General features: G+C 40.9%; 1 protein-coding gene and 1 long non-coding RNA gene across 2 annotated transcripts; both read right to left on the minus strand.

Annotated features, from left to right (window-relative positions):
• Positions 1-3,257: 3,257 nt before the first annotated feature.
• LOC113572991 lies at positions 3,258-8,942 on the minus strand. The gene is made up of 5 exons (XR_004776612.1): positions 8,862-8,942; positions 5,696-5,809; positions 5,509-5,600; positions 3,837-3,940; positions 3,258-3,446 (listed from the first exon to the last, which is right to left on the minus strand). It is a non-coding gene; the product is annotated as an uncharacterized LOC113572991 (long non-coding RNA).
• An 8,380-nt stretch (positions 8,943-17,322) lies between these two features.
• On the minus strand, positions 17,323-19,415 carry LOC118242111. Its single transcript, XM_035530401.1, has 2 exons — positions 19,294-19,415; positions 17,323-18,528 (listed from the first exon to the last, which is right to left on the minus strand). The coding sequence occupies exon 2, from the start codon at positions 18,284-18,286 to the stop codon at positions 17,336-17,338; it is 951 nt and encodes a 316-aa protein (XP_035386294.1). The 5' UTR covers positions 18,287-18,528; positions 19,294-19,415; the 3' UTR covers positions 17,323-17,335.

The following is a 19,415-nucleotide window of genomic DNA, read 5'->3' on the forward strand; positions in this document are numbered from 1 at the left end:
GCTCAACGGAGCTACTTTGGGAATGCTGCTAAACATAGTCTTTTAGTGTTCTGATGGACCTTTTGGGTTTTTTCTATAGAGCCAAACTGTTTTCAAAAAGACAGAAGGTTAAGTTCTATGAAGGGAGGTTTATTGTGGAGAAGAAAATAAAGAAATAATAAAGAAATATCCCTAAATCTGAGCAGTAAGTCTGCACCTTTATCTCCTTAAAAATTAGACAAATTAAAGTTGGAGAGTTGGGGTGACAGACATTGAGAATGTATGGAACGAATTTGATAAACGAGAAGTTCAGGTACACTGGCTTTTGTTATGCTTTGTGGAGTAATATAAACTGTGCCAATATAACATTTACTAAGTCCTTAGTTAAGAGTTCACTACCCATCTATTCAGGACATCAATCAAAACTAAACATGGCTATAAATTAGAGAAGCCTGTAAATGCTATACTAATGAATTTCAGGGGGGGGGTAATAATGAGAAATTGCCAGGTAAAGAGTTTCCCTTTTTGGGAAAGGTGTTGCAATCCTCCCTCTACAGAACTGAGTGTTCAGAGTGTAGAGTGTGCACTGTGAACACAAACATACCAATATTATAAAGAGTATAAAAATGGTTCAATAGCTCATACTTTTTTTATATCATTGATGCTAATGGTCAACATATCAGTTATTGGGGAAGAAATATCACTAGTCAAATACTTGACAAGCAAGATATAATATGAACAGTTTCTTTAGTACATTTGTACTGGTGTACTATTTTTTTATATTCATTTTTACCTTTTATGGATTTACAGTAATTCCATTGTTTGTTGAGTAGTCTTCCTGACAAAATGTTTGCTCTTTTGACTACATTGTCAGACACATTAGTCTGAATTAGTGAATGTACTAAATTAAATCAGTTAGCAGTCACCTTCTGGGGACTGTGCCCTGGACAGTCATATTCAAGAAGGAATTGAATGATTTTTATCTTAGGTTTGAAACTCATGAATGAAATTTCATTCATGAATGTAACAGTATGCTGGAAACCATGTTAGGTGACTGTGAGACAAGGCTGGTGGATCCGCACAAGATTCAGTGACTTTCCCATTCTGCGTGTACCAAAAGGTCCACAGGTCCTTATGGGATCTCTGCTTTTGTAGAAAATAACTGTGTAGAGGTTGATTGGTGCCCTGTTTTCCAACCGTCATAAAATAAATGGAGACTGTTCCAAACCTTTAGAAAAGAACCATTACTACTCCAGTTCCAAAGAAATATTGTCCCATTGACAATAATAATTTATATCTGTAGCTTTAACTGATGTAATTAAGTGTTTTCAAAAAGACTTGGTGTCCATCCACAAAGTTGAGGTAAAGTTATGGTTAGATCTGTTGCAGGTCACTTAATGAGAGGAATGAGGCAAAAATGATGCAATTAATACCATAATTCATTTTATTCTGAAGCACCTAAATGACACTAAAGTTTACACACATTTGGTTTTGAACTATTTTAGCACAGCTTTTAATACCTTTGAGATACATTTATTAATGCAGAAAGTGAAATAGATGAGTGTCAGCCCTTTTATTATTAAATGGTATTTTTCTTTTTGACTAATCACATCCAGCTTGTAAAAATTAACAACACACGTTCTGACCATCAATCTAACAGCACAGTGATTCCCCAGGGTTGTGTGTGTCCACCCATCTTATACTTTGTACAGAAAAATGAATGTGGGAGCAAACACCCATCCAATTACATTATATTATATTTTAAGCCTATTGTACAAAGATTTTGACACATTAGATTATTACTGTGAAATAGAACACTTTGTCCATTAATGTAATGCTCATTCACTCTGTGCAAATTGTTTTTTATTAAAACAACAGAAAGAGAGAGAGAGAGAGAGAGAGAGAGAGAGAGAGAGAGAGATTAGATTACAGGGCCTTGGGGTGATTATGGTCCAGTTATTATCCATGACACTCCTATTGATCAGGTATGTTTTTACAAATACTTAAATGTCCATATTGATAATACATTTACCTGGAAAACCCATGTTGGTAGTCTGTATTCCAGGTTACAGCAGAAGTTATGTACAACATAGTGTATAAACCTTTCTGTTTCTGTTTTATCAGTCAGTTATAGACAGCTTGATCAGTTATGAGATAAATAAAGAGATTACATTTATTTGTACCAGTGTCAGTTAAGATTTTAAATAATCAGGCCCAGAGAACTGCAATACTGTAAGGGACAGTGCCACATGGTGGACTTTGTGTAATATTGGCTTTTTGTAATATGATACCTGGAATGGGTTATGTTGGTAGGCTATACAATATAATTTTAATGGTCTTTGTTGTTAGTTTGTTTGGTTTTATTCTTGGTTTTGTATGTGTGATTATACACTGCCTGGTCGTACACTAATATTTAATTGGACCACCTTTAGCTTTGATTACGGCACGCATTCGCTGTGGCATCGTTTCCACAAGCTTCTGCAATGTCACAACATTTATTTCTATCCAGAGTAGCATTAAATTTTCCCTAAGATCTTGTACTGACACTTTAACTGGCACAAAAGGATCAGTTGTCATCACCCATCCCTCCTAATGTATTATTATTGGAGTTGTCTACTGTATAACATGCAAGAGATGTAGTCAGATGTAGTCATTTCCAGGAGCAAGGTATTTTTATGCTGATGGACATTCCATTAATGATATATCTGTTTGCACTGCCAATTGTTGCTATGGCAGCAATGAAATTAGAAAAACAGCTAAAAAAAACAAACAAACTGATCTACACTTTACAACCCCATGGAATGAATGTTATAATTTAAACATCTACTTTTTCATATATAAATTGTCTCCTATATTTTTAATTCTACTGCAAAACATTTTCTCAAGCATAAAGCAATGTATTACCTTTTTTTTGGCCAGGCAGTGTATCTGTGTATGTATAAGCATTATTGAAATGTTTGTATCTTGGTATATTATTATTATTACTGCTCGGCTGAGTCCAAGAAAAAAAATTCCCAGAGGGAACAATATCAAATAATCAATATCCACTCATAGCTATTGTCATGGGCTGTAACAGCTATAGTAATTCTAATCATTGTAAATTAATTAAAGATATAAATCATTCTATACATGCAGGAATTATTTTATACAAACACTATGCAAATGCTCCCATTGCTATCAAATAAATGGTGACGAGGAAGAAGGTGATTTAATGTTGTAAGGATAAGATTTGTCTTCCTCTATAGAAATGTTGAAAATATTTATAACAATCCTTTAAATAAGATTACAACTTTTAGTTTTTACTGTCACATGTAGGCCTCGCAATGTTTATAACAAAATGGCAGTTTGTGTAGATTAGAAAGATTAACATACAATCATTTATTTTACAATTCATTAACATAATTGCAGAATTGTCTGAAATCATCATTCTTCTTGTCTGGACCTACAGCATCCTTGAAACAAATGACCTGTTGAAATGAAATGTGTATGAGGTACAACTAAGACTACAACTAAAAATAGTCATCTTTATCTTGTGTATCTGACATGTCTTAGGTTTCTTAGGTTGATCCTTTCACTGTCTGGTTAGAGCTGATGTATGTTAGCCTTTGACTTTATTTGCTCTATTCAGAATGTATAAAAGGCATGATTGGCTGAAGGAAAAATGTACCCTCTGAAGATAACATAAATGTAATTTTGCTTGGCTTTCTGGAAAAGTGTCTTGCTGTGGCTCAAATGTATTGGCACAGCAACAAATATCAGGATGTGTTACTACAGGAATGGGGCTTCTGGCTCTCTTCTATTGCATACCTACTGTAACATCTTACATACCGTGTTGCTGTTGTGATGGTCTGACCCACCTTTGTACAGTCTGTGTGTGAACTCCTGGTTATGTTTGTAGGCAGAACTGCTGCACCATTAGCCCCACTAGTATAGCAGTGGATCTATAGACTGTTGTTGAGGCCTGGCAATCAAGAAAATGTGTATTTGTTATATGTATTTGCCAACTGAAAGTTCTGATACACCCTTTATTGGTGTATCAATGTATGCAGCAACATAGGGGCAAGGGGCCAGACTGGGGACAAATGGGCCTCTTCTTATACTTATTCTTTTATATATATATATATATATATATATATATATATATATATATATATATATATATATATATATATATATATATATATATATAATTGACATAATATAATTCATACTAAAAATAAATAGTAAAATAGAAAGAAATCACTCTCCATTTTCCACAGAAACCTAGCTGTTGCTGCATGTGTTCACAAGGCCTTAATGATCTAATGATGATCTCTTGATGATCTTGGTTCCATGAAGTCATTCTTTTGCATTCATTATCTCGTTCCCACATCTTACTAACTCATTTCTACACGCTAGGATCTTGTTCCCGCACATTAATAAGTCGTGGCCACACCTTTTTTTTTTTTAAAGAAGGGATGTCTCCAGCAAGAGTCAGTATAAAGGAAATTGACAATCAAAGAAAAATATAAACAAGCAGGCTTTTCACTAACCAATAGAACCTAGCTAGCTAATAGTTTGCAGTTCTTCCTGTGAGTGAACAGACTAGGATACACTTAAATAAACAAAAAATGACTATAAACAACCATGGCTATATGTTATGAAGGTTCTCACTGCTATGATCATCCATGATTTTCTTTAACTTCTACATTTTTACAGTCAGTGTGTTGCTTTTTATAAAATAAGATTCCTTCCAATTGAGAACCCAATGTCCTACCCGTTGGGCTACCACTGCCCAGAAGGGGAAGCCTGCTTGCAGGCAAGGACAGCAAGGATCAGTCAGGTTACACCAAGATTCTAACTCAGATCAGTAGATTTAAAGTCCACCATAATCACCATTACACCATGGAACCAAAGAAGGAAGAGCCTGCTTGCAGGCAAGGATCAGCTTTCTGATACACCATATCTATATATTTATATATTCTATCTGCTTCAAATAGTACTGAATGCAGACAGTGGGAAGGTGGAGCTGGATATTGTAGGCTAAAAAACAAACTGCCTAAATGGATATCTAATCAAGGGGGCAGTTAACTGTATAATGCTCAAAATACACTTGTAGATAGGCTGTTTAAATATACAGCTTGGGGCTAGATCTAATCAGACCATTTTAGCCAATTTTTATTTTTCTTATGACTGTAGGTGGTGCTATTGTTCCACTGACGTCCATAATAATCTGCTTGAAGGCAAATAATATGATGTGGATGACAAAAAAAAAAAGTAAAGATTATTCGAATGTTTTTATTAGTTGAAAGACAGGGAGGGCTTATCCCCATGAGCCTATTTAAAACATCTGCTCCTTAATGTATTTGATTAAGTCAACATTGTTTAAACCTAGTTTGAAATTGGGATTTGATTGGTCGTATATCAGAAATGATATAATGTTCAAGTTTTATGTTTCTTCTAACATCATTCAATCGGGTTCAGTGTACTTTTATATAGAATTAAAGAGCATGCATGACTTTGTCTATAGACAGTAAATGCCTCAAGTACCTTATTTGTACCATTTGTCATTTGTTGAGAATTCTTTCCTCCATCTCGGTTGAGAACTTCATACATACTATAATCTATACTGTTTAAATGACCTGAAATGAAAATCAGTACAGTTGTGTTAGATGGAAAATACGTACGACTAAATGTATTAGCAGGATTTTAAAAGTCTTTAAAGGATTTAACATACTTATCACTTCGTATTCAAATGTATAATCCAAATAATCAGTAGTTGGCATCACAGTAGAGTCATCATAATAGAGAGCTGTTGAGTCTTTATCGCTTTCATATACACTTGTGTCACCTGGTGAAAAATAAAAGTGCAATACACTCAGAATGTCTTGTAGCAGTTCTATATATTCACAGATCTGTTTTTATCTTTAAAGAACTTTGTCCCAAGTGGTAGGGACACCAGCATACCAAATCGCTATATTGTTAAAACAAATATATAAGCACTTTGTCATCACAGGTGATATATAACATCTGTTCGAAAAAACATTTATGGTAGCATTGTATTCTACACTGCAATTTTTAGTTTTTTTCAAGTTGTAAGGTCGATTTTTTAAAAAATGAGTCAAGGCACAAGAATTTAAGAAAGTGAAAGTGAAAAAATTTATAATTTATCTCATTTATAATAGGATTAAATATAGCTGTGAGTAGCAATGTCGGGGTTCGAGCACATGTTTGAGCACCACCTCACATGTCTGACATGTTTGGATGTAATGGTGGCAATAAATGACGGCACCAGCTATTCTCTTTAACTAATTCTGAAGTCTGCATCTTCATTTTATATTTGAATGTTTAACTTTAAGACTAGCTGACTGGGGGATTTAGGAATGACAGATACATGCCTGTTCCATCCAAATGTTCATGAGATGGAGCTGTATATGTTCAGATTTTGCAGTGGAAGCTCCAGCCCTGTTTTTGATCATCATCTGGAAACTACATAATGTGGAAATCTCCATATTTTTTTGGATAATTATTAAACTTTACAACTTGAATGCCTGGATACCAGATTTGTGTAGGTTTGAAAAACCTATGACTAGTTCATGCTTAAGAATTTGTGTGATTTTTCGTGTGATTGAGGGAGTTTTTTTGTTTTGTTTTTTGTAAACTGGAAGATTAATAATCACTGGGAAAGAAATTCTCTGTAGCACAGTGTAGGAGTAATGGACTGGAATGCATTTGGTTGTGCTGTAGTGCCACTTATAGTCAGATTAGGCTGGCATCATGCACCAGAGTAACGGGAGGGACTACTACTTATTGACCATGTTTCATGTTTGTAGTACTTACAGTTTGGTCTGCCCAATGCAATTTAAGGCAAAAAAAAGAAGAAGAAAAATCAGAACAATTATAATAGGGTTCCTGCACCTTCAGTGCTTGGACCCCTAATAATACACAAAACCTTAGGGCAGTCGACACAATCATAAACATGCCTCTACATAAATAGTGTGCTTTCCTGCTCAGACCACACAACATAGAGAACTTGCAGTCTTTGGCATTTTTGTTTGAATTTGAGTTTCATTCAAGACATGAGTGAGTCACTAAAGATCTTTAATTTTTTTTTTTTTTTGTATACATTTAAGTCTATCAAAAAAGAGAACAATGAATGTGTATTACATTTTCCATAATAATAGTATAATAACAACAAATGCACATATCAGTGTTGCTACATATCAGGCTAATTTCCTGTCTATTAGTTGCACTGAAGATAGACTACAAATTATTCCCCTGATGAATCTTTGACCTGCTCAGGGTGGGCTTTCTCTCACCTCCGGGCCACATAAAGAACCCAGGACGCCTCTGGAACCTTGATGCTGAGCAACAAACCCATAGCCAACAGCCTAGGTTTTCACATTGGCCCAGCTTTCTGACCCTTTTCCCTCTACACAGGTGTCATAAAAGCCACAGATTGGAATGTGAGAAGCTCTTATTAGCCTGGTTATACTTCAAGGAACTATGACCATAAATTCCATCAGATTCAGACCCTTAACAGGACAACCAACATTTCTCATCCTACAGAAATGTGTTCAAAGTTATACAAGTTTCTCTTTCCCATAGACTCACAAAGTAACAACTTGCCATTTAACCTTCTATGTCAAATGTTGATGTCATGATGTCAATTGATAATCAGCCAGTAATGTGTGCTTATTTTAATATAAATATACCTTTGCTACTATTAGTTTATAGGTGTCTATTGTTTGTTTATTCATAACCTGTGCCCTATTAATTTGCATTATTCACCACTTCATTTGTATGTTGCTTACCTCATGCTTATTGTAAACAGATTTTAATGATTAATTCCTAGTTGCGTTTACTCAAAACCCTATATAAACCAATAGGACAATATATTAAAGTCAGTAGTATGTAACGTCTAAAAATCAGTAAGTTGATTATCATATTGCTCTGCCCATCCCAGAGTTTGTTTTACAAACTTCATTCTAAGACCAGGATTTAGAAATTTGTTAGAAAATGTATGACTTTCTTTGTTTAATTGATTCATGGTAGATCCTATGTGCTTCTGTATTCCTGTATGTCTTATAGAAATTCTTGTCCCCCATTATGAAAACAAAGGCTACTGAATGAACATGGCATGTCCTATCCCCCAACATATATCTGGAAAGTTTGACCCCCTCTTTAAGTTGGTACAAGTTGTGAAACTCTGAACTTCCTACTGAACCAAAAAAAAAAAAAAAAAAGGGGGGGGGGGTGGGGGGGGGCACAGAACTTCTTTGAGGGGGGACAAAGACTCCAAATCTTAATTTTTCTAAACTATGTCAATAACCTGGTCTCTCTAATCTTTTATACACTTAAGTTACTAATCATATTAGAGATGTTTGGGGGTTTTGTATTTACATGTTAATATAAATTTTTAAAAGCGTATATTATTGTTGAGCATTTGAGTGTCAGCATGAATATGTAATGTTGGATTTTGCTAAATCAAATTAAAAGAATTCAATTAGAATAAAATGATCTCTTAAATTAGTTTTATTTAAACACTTTTGGTTTATTGGCTACAAGGGCTTTCCTCTGCTATTATATGAACTACCATGTAAGTTTACATTAGCGTTTGTCAGTTTTGAAAACAGTAAAGCTCAACATGAATAGGAACAAATTTCATTCTTTATAGCAGATGCATGATTTAGTTAAAAGTGTTTTTATTCAACTGTTTTAATGAATGATTTTCCCATGATTGCCTAAGACAGTTATTCTTGAATGTTTTTGAAAACAACTTCAACATAAATAGTTACATTTTTTACTGTCACATCAACCCGTCTCTGAATTAACAAGGAGAAGTGTGAAAGGTTTTAAGCAGAAACCTTAAAACTGAGATTGAAAGAGGATATGAAACTTACCACAGACCAAAATCATCAGCAAAGCTCCAGTCAGACAAAGAAAGAACAGTCTTGTGTGCATGATGTTAAAGTAAGTGTGGGGAAATGAACTGCTGGCAAGCTAAATGTGGTGTGCTTATATACAGCAGCATGTTGAGACTGGGCAAGGGCAAGGCTACAGACTGCACCTCCATCAGTCTGGCTTGTTCTGTTACCTCTGTGAAGTTTTAAACAGTGTCAGCAGAATCACAGTTAGATTAATTTCCTTTTGTTTATTATTTCAGTAATTGTTGTCTTTATTTCCATTTTGTAGTTAATTGTATTAACATTTATACCATAGCTGTTACTTTCTCTTTTTTGTTCAGCATGTTATACAGGCTCTCTGTCTGTGAGAGAAATGAGAAACTTAAAAGCTCTGGTTTGATGTGTCAAAACGTGCAAGATTTGTTATCTTTGGTTTAATTTTGACATGTTATGCTTATACTATCTGTTCATGCTCCCAAGACATTGTACTGTGATGCAACATCAGTATCTGGTTTACTGTTGTGCTAAAAATATATATGTTACATAGCTTTTTCCTATTTAAAATTCTAGTATTAGAAAAACAGATAATGCATATATGATTAGAGCATTAAAGGAGTCATACAGTATATGGAATGTGCAAAGGACCCAAACGTTTGGGTAACAATATTCTACAAAGATATCCTTCCTAAACTATTCAGCACTAGTCATCTGCATTAGAATTGTCTTTAGAATTGTTGTTACAACACTGCATTGTCTAGAGAGCAACCAGAGTCAAAAACAAGTTTTTAGAAGAGCCAAGAGTGAAGTAGGAACCACGAGTAAATCACAGACACATATTTAAAATGTCTTGCAGTATTCAATCAATAAGAAGAAAGAAAAGAAAACAAATTTCCATCTGCCTATTACCTTTAAACAAATGAAATGTCAGCTACTCAATTATTTTTCTATACCCCTATACAAATAAAGTATAGGGGGGTGGCACCTGCCTCTTACCTCTCTTGCAACTGTTTTAGCTCCTGCCCCGTCCTAACCAACCCAGCATGAACAAACAGGTAGCGGAATCATAGCCGCTCCTATGGCTAATATATGGGTGTGTCAGAAACACGGACAAAGAAAAGAAAAAAACTAAAAAATCTCCCTCCCCCCGAGAGCTGAACAGTTGAACCAGTGCCATAGGACACCTTTAACTTGGAAAAGAGAAAACACAGAGATATAGGTCTGCATGCTCTTGCATGTTGTACTGTGTTTGAGAAATAGTGTCAAAGTTACTAAAGGATTATTCCTTTGTGTTCATATAACATGCGTTTTCTTACCATTAAAGAACTATGGGGAAAGTAGCTGCCAATAGTAGTATTGTGACTTAGGCAACAGAGAAGAAGCGAGAGGCGAAGTTCCATCAACAGGTTCTTTATTATTAATCTTTCAAAAAGCAGCGATGAGGAGTCTATTGGCTATCCAAGAACGGGGTAGCGTCTCTGCAGTAGACTTGTACGGTCTTGACCGCTAATGTGCAGTGCTGTCCCTCCGAACCTGTGGGTGTATAAATACGTGTAATGGTTAATGAGACGCAGGTGTCTCCTGTCAGAAGACAGGTGATTGTAAGCGGGGAAGGTGAGTAATACAGTCCTGGTCTGGTAGGGGCGTGTCCCCCCCTTTTGGGGACCAGTCAACCGCGACAGAACCCCCCCCAAAAGGCCCCTACTGGCCCCTAGCCCACAGCTGCCCCCGCCAACAGTGGGTGCAGCCTATGGAACGAGGCAATGAGGATGCCGGGACCCAACAGCACTCTTCGGGGCCATATCCCTCCCAATCCAGCAGATACTGGAGGCCCCTCCCCCTCCTACGAAGTCCAACAGAGCATGCACCCTGTACACTGGTCCTTCGAGGAATCCCCCTCCTCCGCTAGGGGACCCTCCTTCACAGGCTTCAGTGAGGAAACGTGGAAGGCCCAGGAAGCCCAACTACTCCCCGCCAGGCCCACTCTGTAGGTTATCTCATTAATCCAGCCAGTAATGGAATAAGGTCCCTCATAGCTCTCCTCGAGCTTGCCTGTGGTGTTCGCACGGCCATCCCTGGTAGAGACCCACACCTTCTGCCCAATCTCGTACTTGGGGGTCTCTCCTCTTTTTCCGTCGGTCTTCCTCTTGTAGGCAGCGATCACCCTACCTAGATTCTGATGTGTCTCCTCCCAGGTCTGTTCACTCTTCCAGCACCATCTATCCACCGACGGCTGGTATGATGTAGGGATGTTCCAGGGGTAGACAGGCAGTTGGTAACCTAGAACACACTCAAAGGAGGTGAGACCAGTTCCCGTGTGTCGCATCCAGTTCTGTGCATACTCTGCCCATGGGAGATACGTACTCCATGTCTTTGGGTGGTGGTTACAATAGAGGCGCAAGAACTTACCCAGCTCCTGGTTAACTCGTTCCACCTGCCCATTGGCCTGAGGGTGGTAACCAGACATTAGGCTAACCATGATGTTAGGCTTGCCCAGCAATTCCTTCCAAAACTGTGATGTAAACTGGGGACCTCGGTCCAAAACGATGTCCTTGGGTAGACCAAATTGTCTGAAAACCTGGTGGAACATGTGGTGGAAATTCAGCAAACAAGGAGTCAGATGTGGATAAGAAGATTTTATTGAGTTATTAGTTTCAAAAAATGAGCGTGCCTATTTGCTTCGCTCCCCTTTGGGTGATTTCCCTCCCCTTATATAATAGCCGTAGCGTTCGAGAGAACGAGGGAGGGTTTGCTTCTGCTGAGACCAGATAACTCCTTGGAAGGAGTGTATTTCTTCAAGGACGTTCTCTAGGGAACGTCCTGTTCTTCTAATCTTATGCTAAGCTTTCTCACGCTTTACAATGATAGAGAAAGAAACACAACAATATTTCCTTCACACTTCCCCCCTTTGATTCTTTGTCAATCATCAACATCATCTAGACTTCAATTTTCAATGAATAGTGCCTGGAGGTCATTAAATTCCTCAGAATCCTCATCCACCCCCTTTGGCAGTTCTTGCAACAGTTGATACTGTACACGAGTAAGATTGGTCACCCAGGTGACACAACAATTCATAATACATGGCAGGAAACACATAACCATCAATACGACAATGAGCACAGGAAAAAGCACCGTCACTGTCCAGTGTCCCCACGGGCCCAGGGCCGAGGTGAACCATGAGAACCATGAATTGTCTGCTGGGGACGGCTCCTGGATGTCCTGTTTCATATGTGTAATCAGGTCTGTTATATTATCATAATAATCTGGGATGTGAAAACAACATGATACATTTATCTTCTTACACACCCCACCTTCCTCGGCTAGGAGCAAATCTAAGGCCATTCTATTCTGCAGGACTACTTGGCGAATCTGGTGCAATTCTTGGTTTAGGAGTGTAAAAATCGTCTCAGTCCTATTGGCCAGAGTTAGGACTTGCCACGCTAAACCGTTAATCTTATTCAAGGCTGCAGTGGTGCCTCCTCCCAGAAATATAGACCAACCTATTGCCGATGCAGGGGTGGTCCATGGGTCGGCCAGGGTATAGCCATTGTATTTAGCGGGGTGCTGCTTGCCAGTGCCTCGTTTATGTATGGTGTGTGCATGTGCCCCACGTAGTTTGAAAATAGACACTGGCGGGGTTAGGAGTACTGGTGTGCAACATCCTGACCACTGGAACTCATAGTTCTTTCCAGTTTTCTTCCAATTACTGGCCTTGGTAATGGGGAGGGCGGAGTAGGTTTTTGCCGCACATGCCCACATCATTGCCCCCTGTGTAATAGGGTTGACTATACTGTTGCATCTCCCACTAAAGGTTTTTGTGGCATTCCTTAATTCATTTCTTCCCTGAATGGTACAGTTGTGCCCATCCTTATCTAATGCTATATAATTCACCTTACACTCGGTATGTCCTAGATAAGGGTCAGTGGGTTCCCCCCCTTTTGAACACAAGCACCAGTCCCCTTGAATATTAGTTGTATCAAAAGTCATATCGGCTAAATGCATCTTTGTCGTAGTCTCGCAGTCATTATTTCGATGTGCCACTTCTGCCCTCCCATTACCCGCCCAGCCGGGTATTTTCATCGAGCTTATGATTTCTCTAGATAAATTATTGAGCTGTCCTGTTAGCCTATTTAGTTCACATGTAGTCTTATTGGTCATCTGGGTTGCCATGTCGTGGGTGATGGGTATGGGCGTCCATGGCACCTGAAAGGGGTGACACACTAGGCAAGACTGGTTTGGCTTGGCAGTGGTTGCCGTCACCAATGCCATTGCACAAGCGATATTGCCTTTGCATCTTTCCTCTGGCAGGAGTTGTCGTCCCGCGATCGGGGCAAGAGTAGTGAGTAGGATAGTAACAAACAGAGAATTCATCATGAGTCCTCAGGTCGTTCTGGCACCTTCTTACAATGAGTGTGGTGTATCCACGTTGCTCGTCCGTCGGTTTTGACGGCGGTGTTAGTCGTCAGCAGCACTTGGAATGGTCCTCTCCACCTGGGCTGGTTCCACCGCTTCCTTCTGAAGTCCTTTATCAGCACCCAGTCACCTGGTTGGTGGGTGTGGAGTGGAGTATCCGTCACCTCGGGAAGAACTGCCTTCACCTGCTTAGACACATGGGAGAGAGATTTGTGCAGAGACACACAATACTGCAAAAGTGATTCATTGATCAGGTTAGTATCCCAGTCGGGCGGACCCACCCCCGTGTTGGGAGGCCGTCCAAACACTATTTCAAAAGCTGATAACCCTGTTCGTGCCTGTGGTCTGGTTCGACATTGCCACAGGACGAGGGGAAGGCATTTTACCCAATTCATGCCTGTTTCCTGCGTTTTCCTGCGTTTAGCTAGACCTCCTTTAATGGTGCCGTTTGTCCGTTCTACTGCCCCTGCACTAGCAGGGTGGTAACTGCAGTGTTTTCTCATATCTACCCCTAGGTATTTAGTCAAAGCTTTTAGTCCTTCGTGTACGAAGGGTGTCCCATTGTCACTGGACACTCGTTGTGGTAACCCCCACCGGGGAATAATTTCTCTCAATAGCGCTTTTGCTACTGCCTCACTATCTTGTTTTCCCGTTGGGAAGGCCTCCACCCACTTACTAAACATGCACACACACACAAGCATGTACCTCTTTCCTTCAGCTGGTGTTAGTTCTACAAAATCTATTTGCCAATGTTGAAATGGCTCACTAGGCGGCGGGTGTCCGGCGGGTGCGTGTTTGGTATGATTGTCCCCGTGTGGTGTGTTTTGTGCACATACCAAGCATCGGGAACAAAATTTACTGGTGTGTGTGTTTATTCCTGGTGCATACCAATATTTTGTTATACTTTCCACTATCCCCCCTTTGCTCATGTGACTCCTCCCATGAGCAATCTCAATTAGTCCTTTCATGTAAGCCGTGGGGAGACAGGGTTTGTTTATCTCTGGGTGTACCGATATCCCGCCTATTTGTTTGCACCCCCCTTTTTTCCATTTCACATAATCTTGTGGAGTAGCTTGTTTTTGGATATCTTTGGTTGTTATCCTGGTTCCATTATCTATTTGTGCCATTTGTGTATGGACTGGTTGTGTGGCTGTGAGTTGAGCTACTTTGTCTGCATAAGCGTTTCCTCTCGACACAGGGTCCCCTGCTTTTGTGTGTGCTGCACATTTTATGATGGCCACTTTCTTTGGTAGTTGGATTGCTTCCAACAGTTCTGCTACTAGGCAATGGTTCTTTATCTTTGCTCCTGAGCTCGTAAGGAAGTTACGATGTCTCCAAATAGCCCCAAAGTCATGTGCCACTCCCCACGCGTACCGGGAATCGGTCCAGACGTTCACGGTCTTATCTTGTGCTAGTTTACACGCCTGTATGAGTGCAGCAAGTTCAGCTGCCTGCGCTGAGTAATTAGATGGGAGTGATTCTGCTTTCACCACTTCTGTGTGTGACACAACAGCATATGCTGCTCGATTAGTGCCTTGAGAGTCACGTTTAGCTGAACCGTCCACAAACAATTCCAGGTCCGCATTAAATATTGGTTCCTCCTTTAAATCTATTCTGGGAGATGTTGCAATTTCTAACACCTGTTGGCAGTCATGGGGCTCTCCCTCCTCCCCTGTAGGCAATAGAGTGGAGGGGTTTAGAGTTGTGCATCGTTTCACAGTAACATTTGGCATGTCTAGTAAGGCAGTGTGGTATCTAAGCCATCGCTGAGTGGACAAATGTGCCACCTTTTGATCTTGCAGTATTCTTGACACTGCATGAGGCACATATAGGGTAAGCTTGGCGTAGCCTACTATGTCTCTGGAAGCCACTAGTGCCTTCTCGGCGGCTGCCACAGCTCTTACACATAAAGGTAGGCCTGCTGCGACTGTATCTAATTTTCCTGAGAAGTAGGCCACCGGCCTTTGTTTGTCCCCATGTTTCTGTGTCAATACACTTGTCATATATTGCCCTTTAACGTCTACTGTTTGTTCAAATGATTTGTTTGGGTCTGGAATGCCCAACGCTGGCATGACTTGTAACAGCTGTTTCAGTGTTGTGAAGGCCGCCTCAGCTTCCGGCGTCCATTCCGGCTGTGAGGAATTTGACCCTTTGGTCGGTATTATATCTCTGAGTGGTCCCTCATGTTCTGCATAGGATGGTATGAATGTCCTACAATAGGAACACATTCCTAAAAAGGACAACAGTTGTTTTTTCGTTATGGGCTTTGGTATAGTCAAAATGGCATTCACTCGGTCTTTAGTCAGCATGCGCGTTTGTTCAGTGATGTCATGTCCTAAAAAATGCACTTGCTGCTTACAAAACTGTAATTTGGATTTGGATGCCTTGTGGCCTTCCCCTGCTAAATGATGTAGCAGTGCCACCGTGGCTTGTTTACACGCTTCTCGTGTTCTTCCACAAATCAAAAGATCATCAACGTATTGCAGCAAGGCTGTTCCTTCAGGGAGTTCTAAAGCCTCTAGGCTTCGATGTAAGGCGGCATTGTAAATAGTTGGTGATTCACAATACCCCTGACACAATCTCGTGAATGTGTATGGCTTTCCTTCAAAGGTAAAAGCAAACCAAAATTGGCTATCCTTGTGCACAGGTACGCTAAAGAAAGCGTTGGCCAAATCAACTACACTGAACCACTTACTGTCTGGTGGGATCTGAGAGAGAATGGTGTGCGGGTTTGGAACTTCTGGGGCTCTAGGGTGTACTGCCGTGTTGACAGCCTGCAAATCCTGCACAAATCTCCATTCATCTCTCCCTGGCTTTTTAACTGGGAAAATTGGAGTACGTACTGGTGAGTCTGGGCATGGTACGATAACTCCTGCTTGTTTTAATGATTGGAACACAGGCCTGATGCCCTCCACTGCCTCTAGTTTTAGAGGGTATTGGTGCTGGCGTGGTCTGTAATCAGATTTTGGGGTGATGTGGACAGGCTCACATCCTTTTATTAAGCCCACATCATTTTTTCCCTGTGCCCATAATCCTGCAGGAACTGTTTTCAATTCCTCCTCCTCTTCCTCTGAGAGGGTAACAGAGGCTGCCATAATTACTATATTAGGACTTACAAGCTCAACCCCCCTTTTACAATTTAGCCTATACGGGGTTGGCATTTTCCACACATCTATGCTTGGGCTGTACATGACTTTACACTGGGGTCCTTTTATCCAATCAGTTGTGCTCAACATGCGTTTTGTCCACAACCCTACTCTCTGCCAGTCTGGGTCAACATGTGCGCTAGCCAGCGACACATGAGGTGCTGCATGTGAGATTGAATATAAAGATTTCTGTTTAGCTGAGAGCTGCACCACTCCCGCAGCCCACTCGCAGTCCCACGCTATAGCTGTGATAATCAGACTGTCACTGCCCCCTAAGTCAAATTTTTGTTCAAAATCAACATCAGATCCCTCATGGACCTTCATTGTACAGTGAATAGAATCACTTTGTTTAACTGTCAGCTCACCAGGTAGCGTGTTAGTAACTTCAGTCATAAAATGTGTTAGTACTTCCCCAGCAGTGCACTGCAATTCATACACGTACAAAGGGACTCCTGCCTCTAGCTGGACTCCCTGTGTAGGTGTTTCCCACATAACAAATAACCCCTCTGGGTTGCTGCTAATTGTGCACCCGAGTTTACACATTAAATCTCTAGCTAACAAATTAATTGGACAGGTTTCTGACACCAAAAAGCTGTGTTTGAATTGGCTGCTTCCTAAACTACATTGGAGAGGCTCGGACATCCTTTCATCAATGGGATGACCCCCTACTCCGATTACTGTTATCCCATATCCTGTTCTCATTTTACATTCTATTAAACCTTCTTTTAACACTGAGTGGGTGGCACCACTGTCAACCAAAAACCTAACATTTTTTCCCTCTACTTTCACAGTTACCTCGGGGAGGCCTCTTGGCCCTTTACTAATCTGCTGCAATAGTTGGTAATTTAAATTTGTTACTTCCCTTTTGCCGTCTTCACTCAGTGGTCCGTTGCTGTCCTGCCTCTCCACCGCCCGTCATTCGTGGATAGTGGGATCCAGGTCTGTGCCCCCGTCATATGAGTTATCCTCCTCCGGACAGTTTCTGGCAAAATGTCCAAGCTTTCCACAGTTGTAGCATTCCTGCTTTTCCATCCACTCGTTTTTCCCTCCTCTTCCTTTGCCTCTGCCTCTGCCTCGTCCATGGCCACGTCCCCTTCCACGATTGTTTTCTCGTCCGCGACCTTTCCCTTGGTCTCCCACCGTCTGGACTAGCGTTAGCATTGCCTGGTGCGTGGTATCTGCTCGTTGACGCTCTCGTTTGGCGTCTTTCTTTCCCAGGATCGTCTCATGATGCTTGGCGTGCTCCTCAATAGTAGATAGGGGAGCTCTACTATAGCCTATGCAGTTTTTTCTAATGAGATCGCTGATGTCTTTTCTCATATTCATTAGGAAGCTGTTTCTCAGATGAGCTTCCCACGCACCTACTTCTCCGGGTCCTGCTGCTCGTTGTGCTGGTGTGTCAATGCCACAATGGTCAGTGTGGACACGTGTCAGACGGACGAGAAAGTCAGCGATGGGTTCGTCATCTTTCTGTTTGCATGATGCGATCACGTCGGTGTTGATGGTGGTAGGATAGGCCGTTTCCACCCTTTCGATGAGTCCTCTTATCATCTCTCTGTATGGGCCATTTAGGTCAGGTTGGCCTTGGGGCGGTGCATTCCACTCCGGCAGATGGAGACGGACATCTCCATTCCCCCAGTTTCTGTCGATGCGATTATACTGTGGTCCGAGTCGAATCATCAACAACCGTCTCAGTTCAACCTGTGTTGGTCTGCAGGACTGCACGAATGCCATCAGTTCTTGTCCGAAGCGTCGTCCGCCGATATCACCTGGCTTGCTCAGGCCGTCGGCCACTTTCATGATGTCGTCTGTAGTCCAGTGACGGTGGACCATAATCACTCCCTCAGGTCCTGACACTTCCACCATCGGGAACTGTGGGGCATAGCCTACCTCAGGCTCTGTGGAGGACTCTGCAGGGGTGTGGCTTTGGGTACGATGAGCCACTGGTGAGGTTATTGCCTCCAGTTGTCGTCTTAATTCGTCATATGGAGACGGCTTTGGTGTTGATGAAGTTCCTGGTTGGGGATAAGGAGGTGGATTTGCTAGCGCTTGTGGTTGCTGAATCAGCTGGGGGGCTCTCGGCGGGGCGGCATCGAGGTCAGGATCAGCTAAGGAAACACACTGAGACACTTCATTATTACATTTCTTTTGCCCTTCCTGTTTCTTCTGCCTTTTCTCAGCTTCTTCTAACCACATTTTTGCCTTTTCTAGCATATCCTCACTGTTTTTGTCAAAATATTTCCGTGCTTTCTTATCAGCTTCTCTAGGTTTGACCTCGACTCTCTTAATTAATTTTAACAGGTATGCAACACTCAGCGTCCCTGAGGTATTAAACCCATAATGTTTAATCCAAAACGGGACATGTTTGTTTACATGTTCCCCATAATCTTTACTCATTTGAAAGAATAGGCTACTGGAGAGCTTGTCCTTACCGAACTCATACTCCTTACTATTGCCCGCACCCATTCTTTTTTTTTTTTTTTTTTTTTTTTACTTTTGGATTCAGGCAACAAACGAACAAAGGAAACTTACCTACTCTCTACAATTTTCCTATTTTTTATCTTATTATCCACACCATCTACCCCCGATATGGATTAGTTCCACTCCAGCAAATCGTGCTAGTATACTGAGTCCACTCCTTTCCCTGCGGGGTGTTCTGTCGGCCCGGGCCTATTTCTTACACTAGTACGTCTACTCAGTGTGCCTATTCTCTTAGGCTGGTGGAGTCCCAGACTCCGGAGTCCTCTAGACCCTATTTTTAAGCCCTAGTATCTCATATACTATGCTATTTTACAGACCCACCCCAGGGTAGACTCAGGCGGATCACTACGTCACTTTCTTCTAGGATTGAATTACTGAACTTCACCACTTACTTTATGTTCGTTAGATCAGGCGGAGCACACCACCGGAGTCAAGCGGGACGTCACTCCCTGGTTAGGTACTTTCCCGTATTCTTGTGGGTTTCCCTCTTTCTCCAGCTCAGTTCTCTCTCTGA

This window comes from Electrophorus electricus, chromosome 10 (genome assembly GCF_013358815.1).
Source record: "Electrophorus electricus isolate fEleEle1 chromosome 10, fEleEle1.pri, whole genome shotgun sequence".
Taxonomy (NCBI): Eukaryota; Metazoa; Chordata; class Actinopteri; order Gymnotiformes; family Gymnotidae; genus Electrophorus; species Electrophorus electricus.

Excerpts from the sequence above, each read along its gene's own strand:
- LOC118242111 (XM_035530401.1), bottom strand. The coding sequence starts at position 18,286 with ATGGTGGAAGTGTCAGGACCTGAGGGAGTGATTATGGTCCACCGTCAC.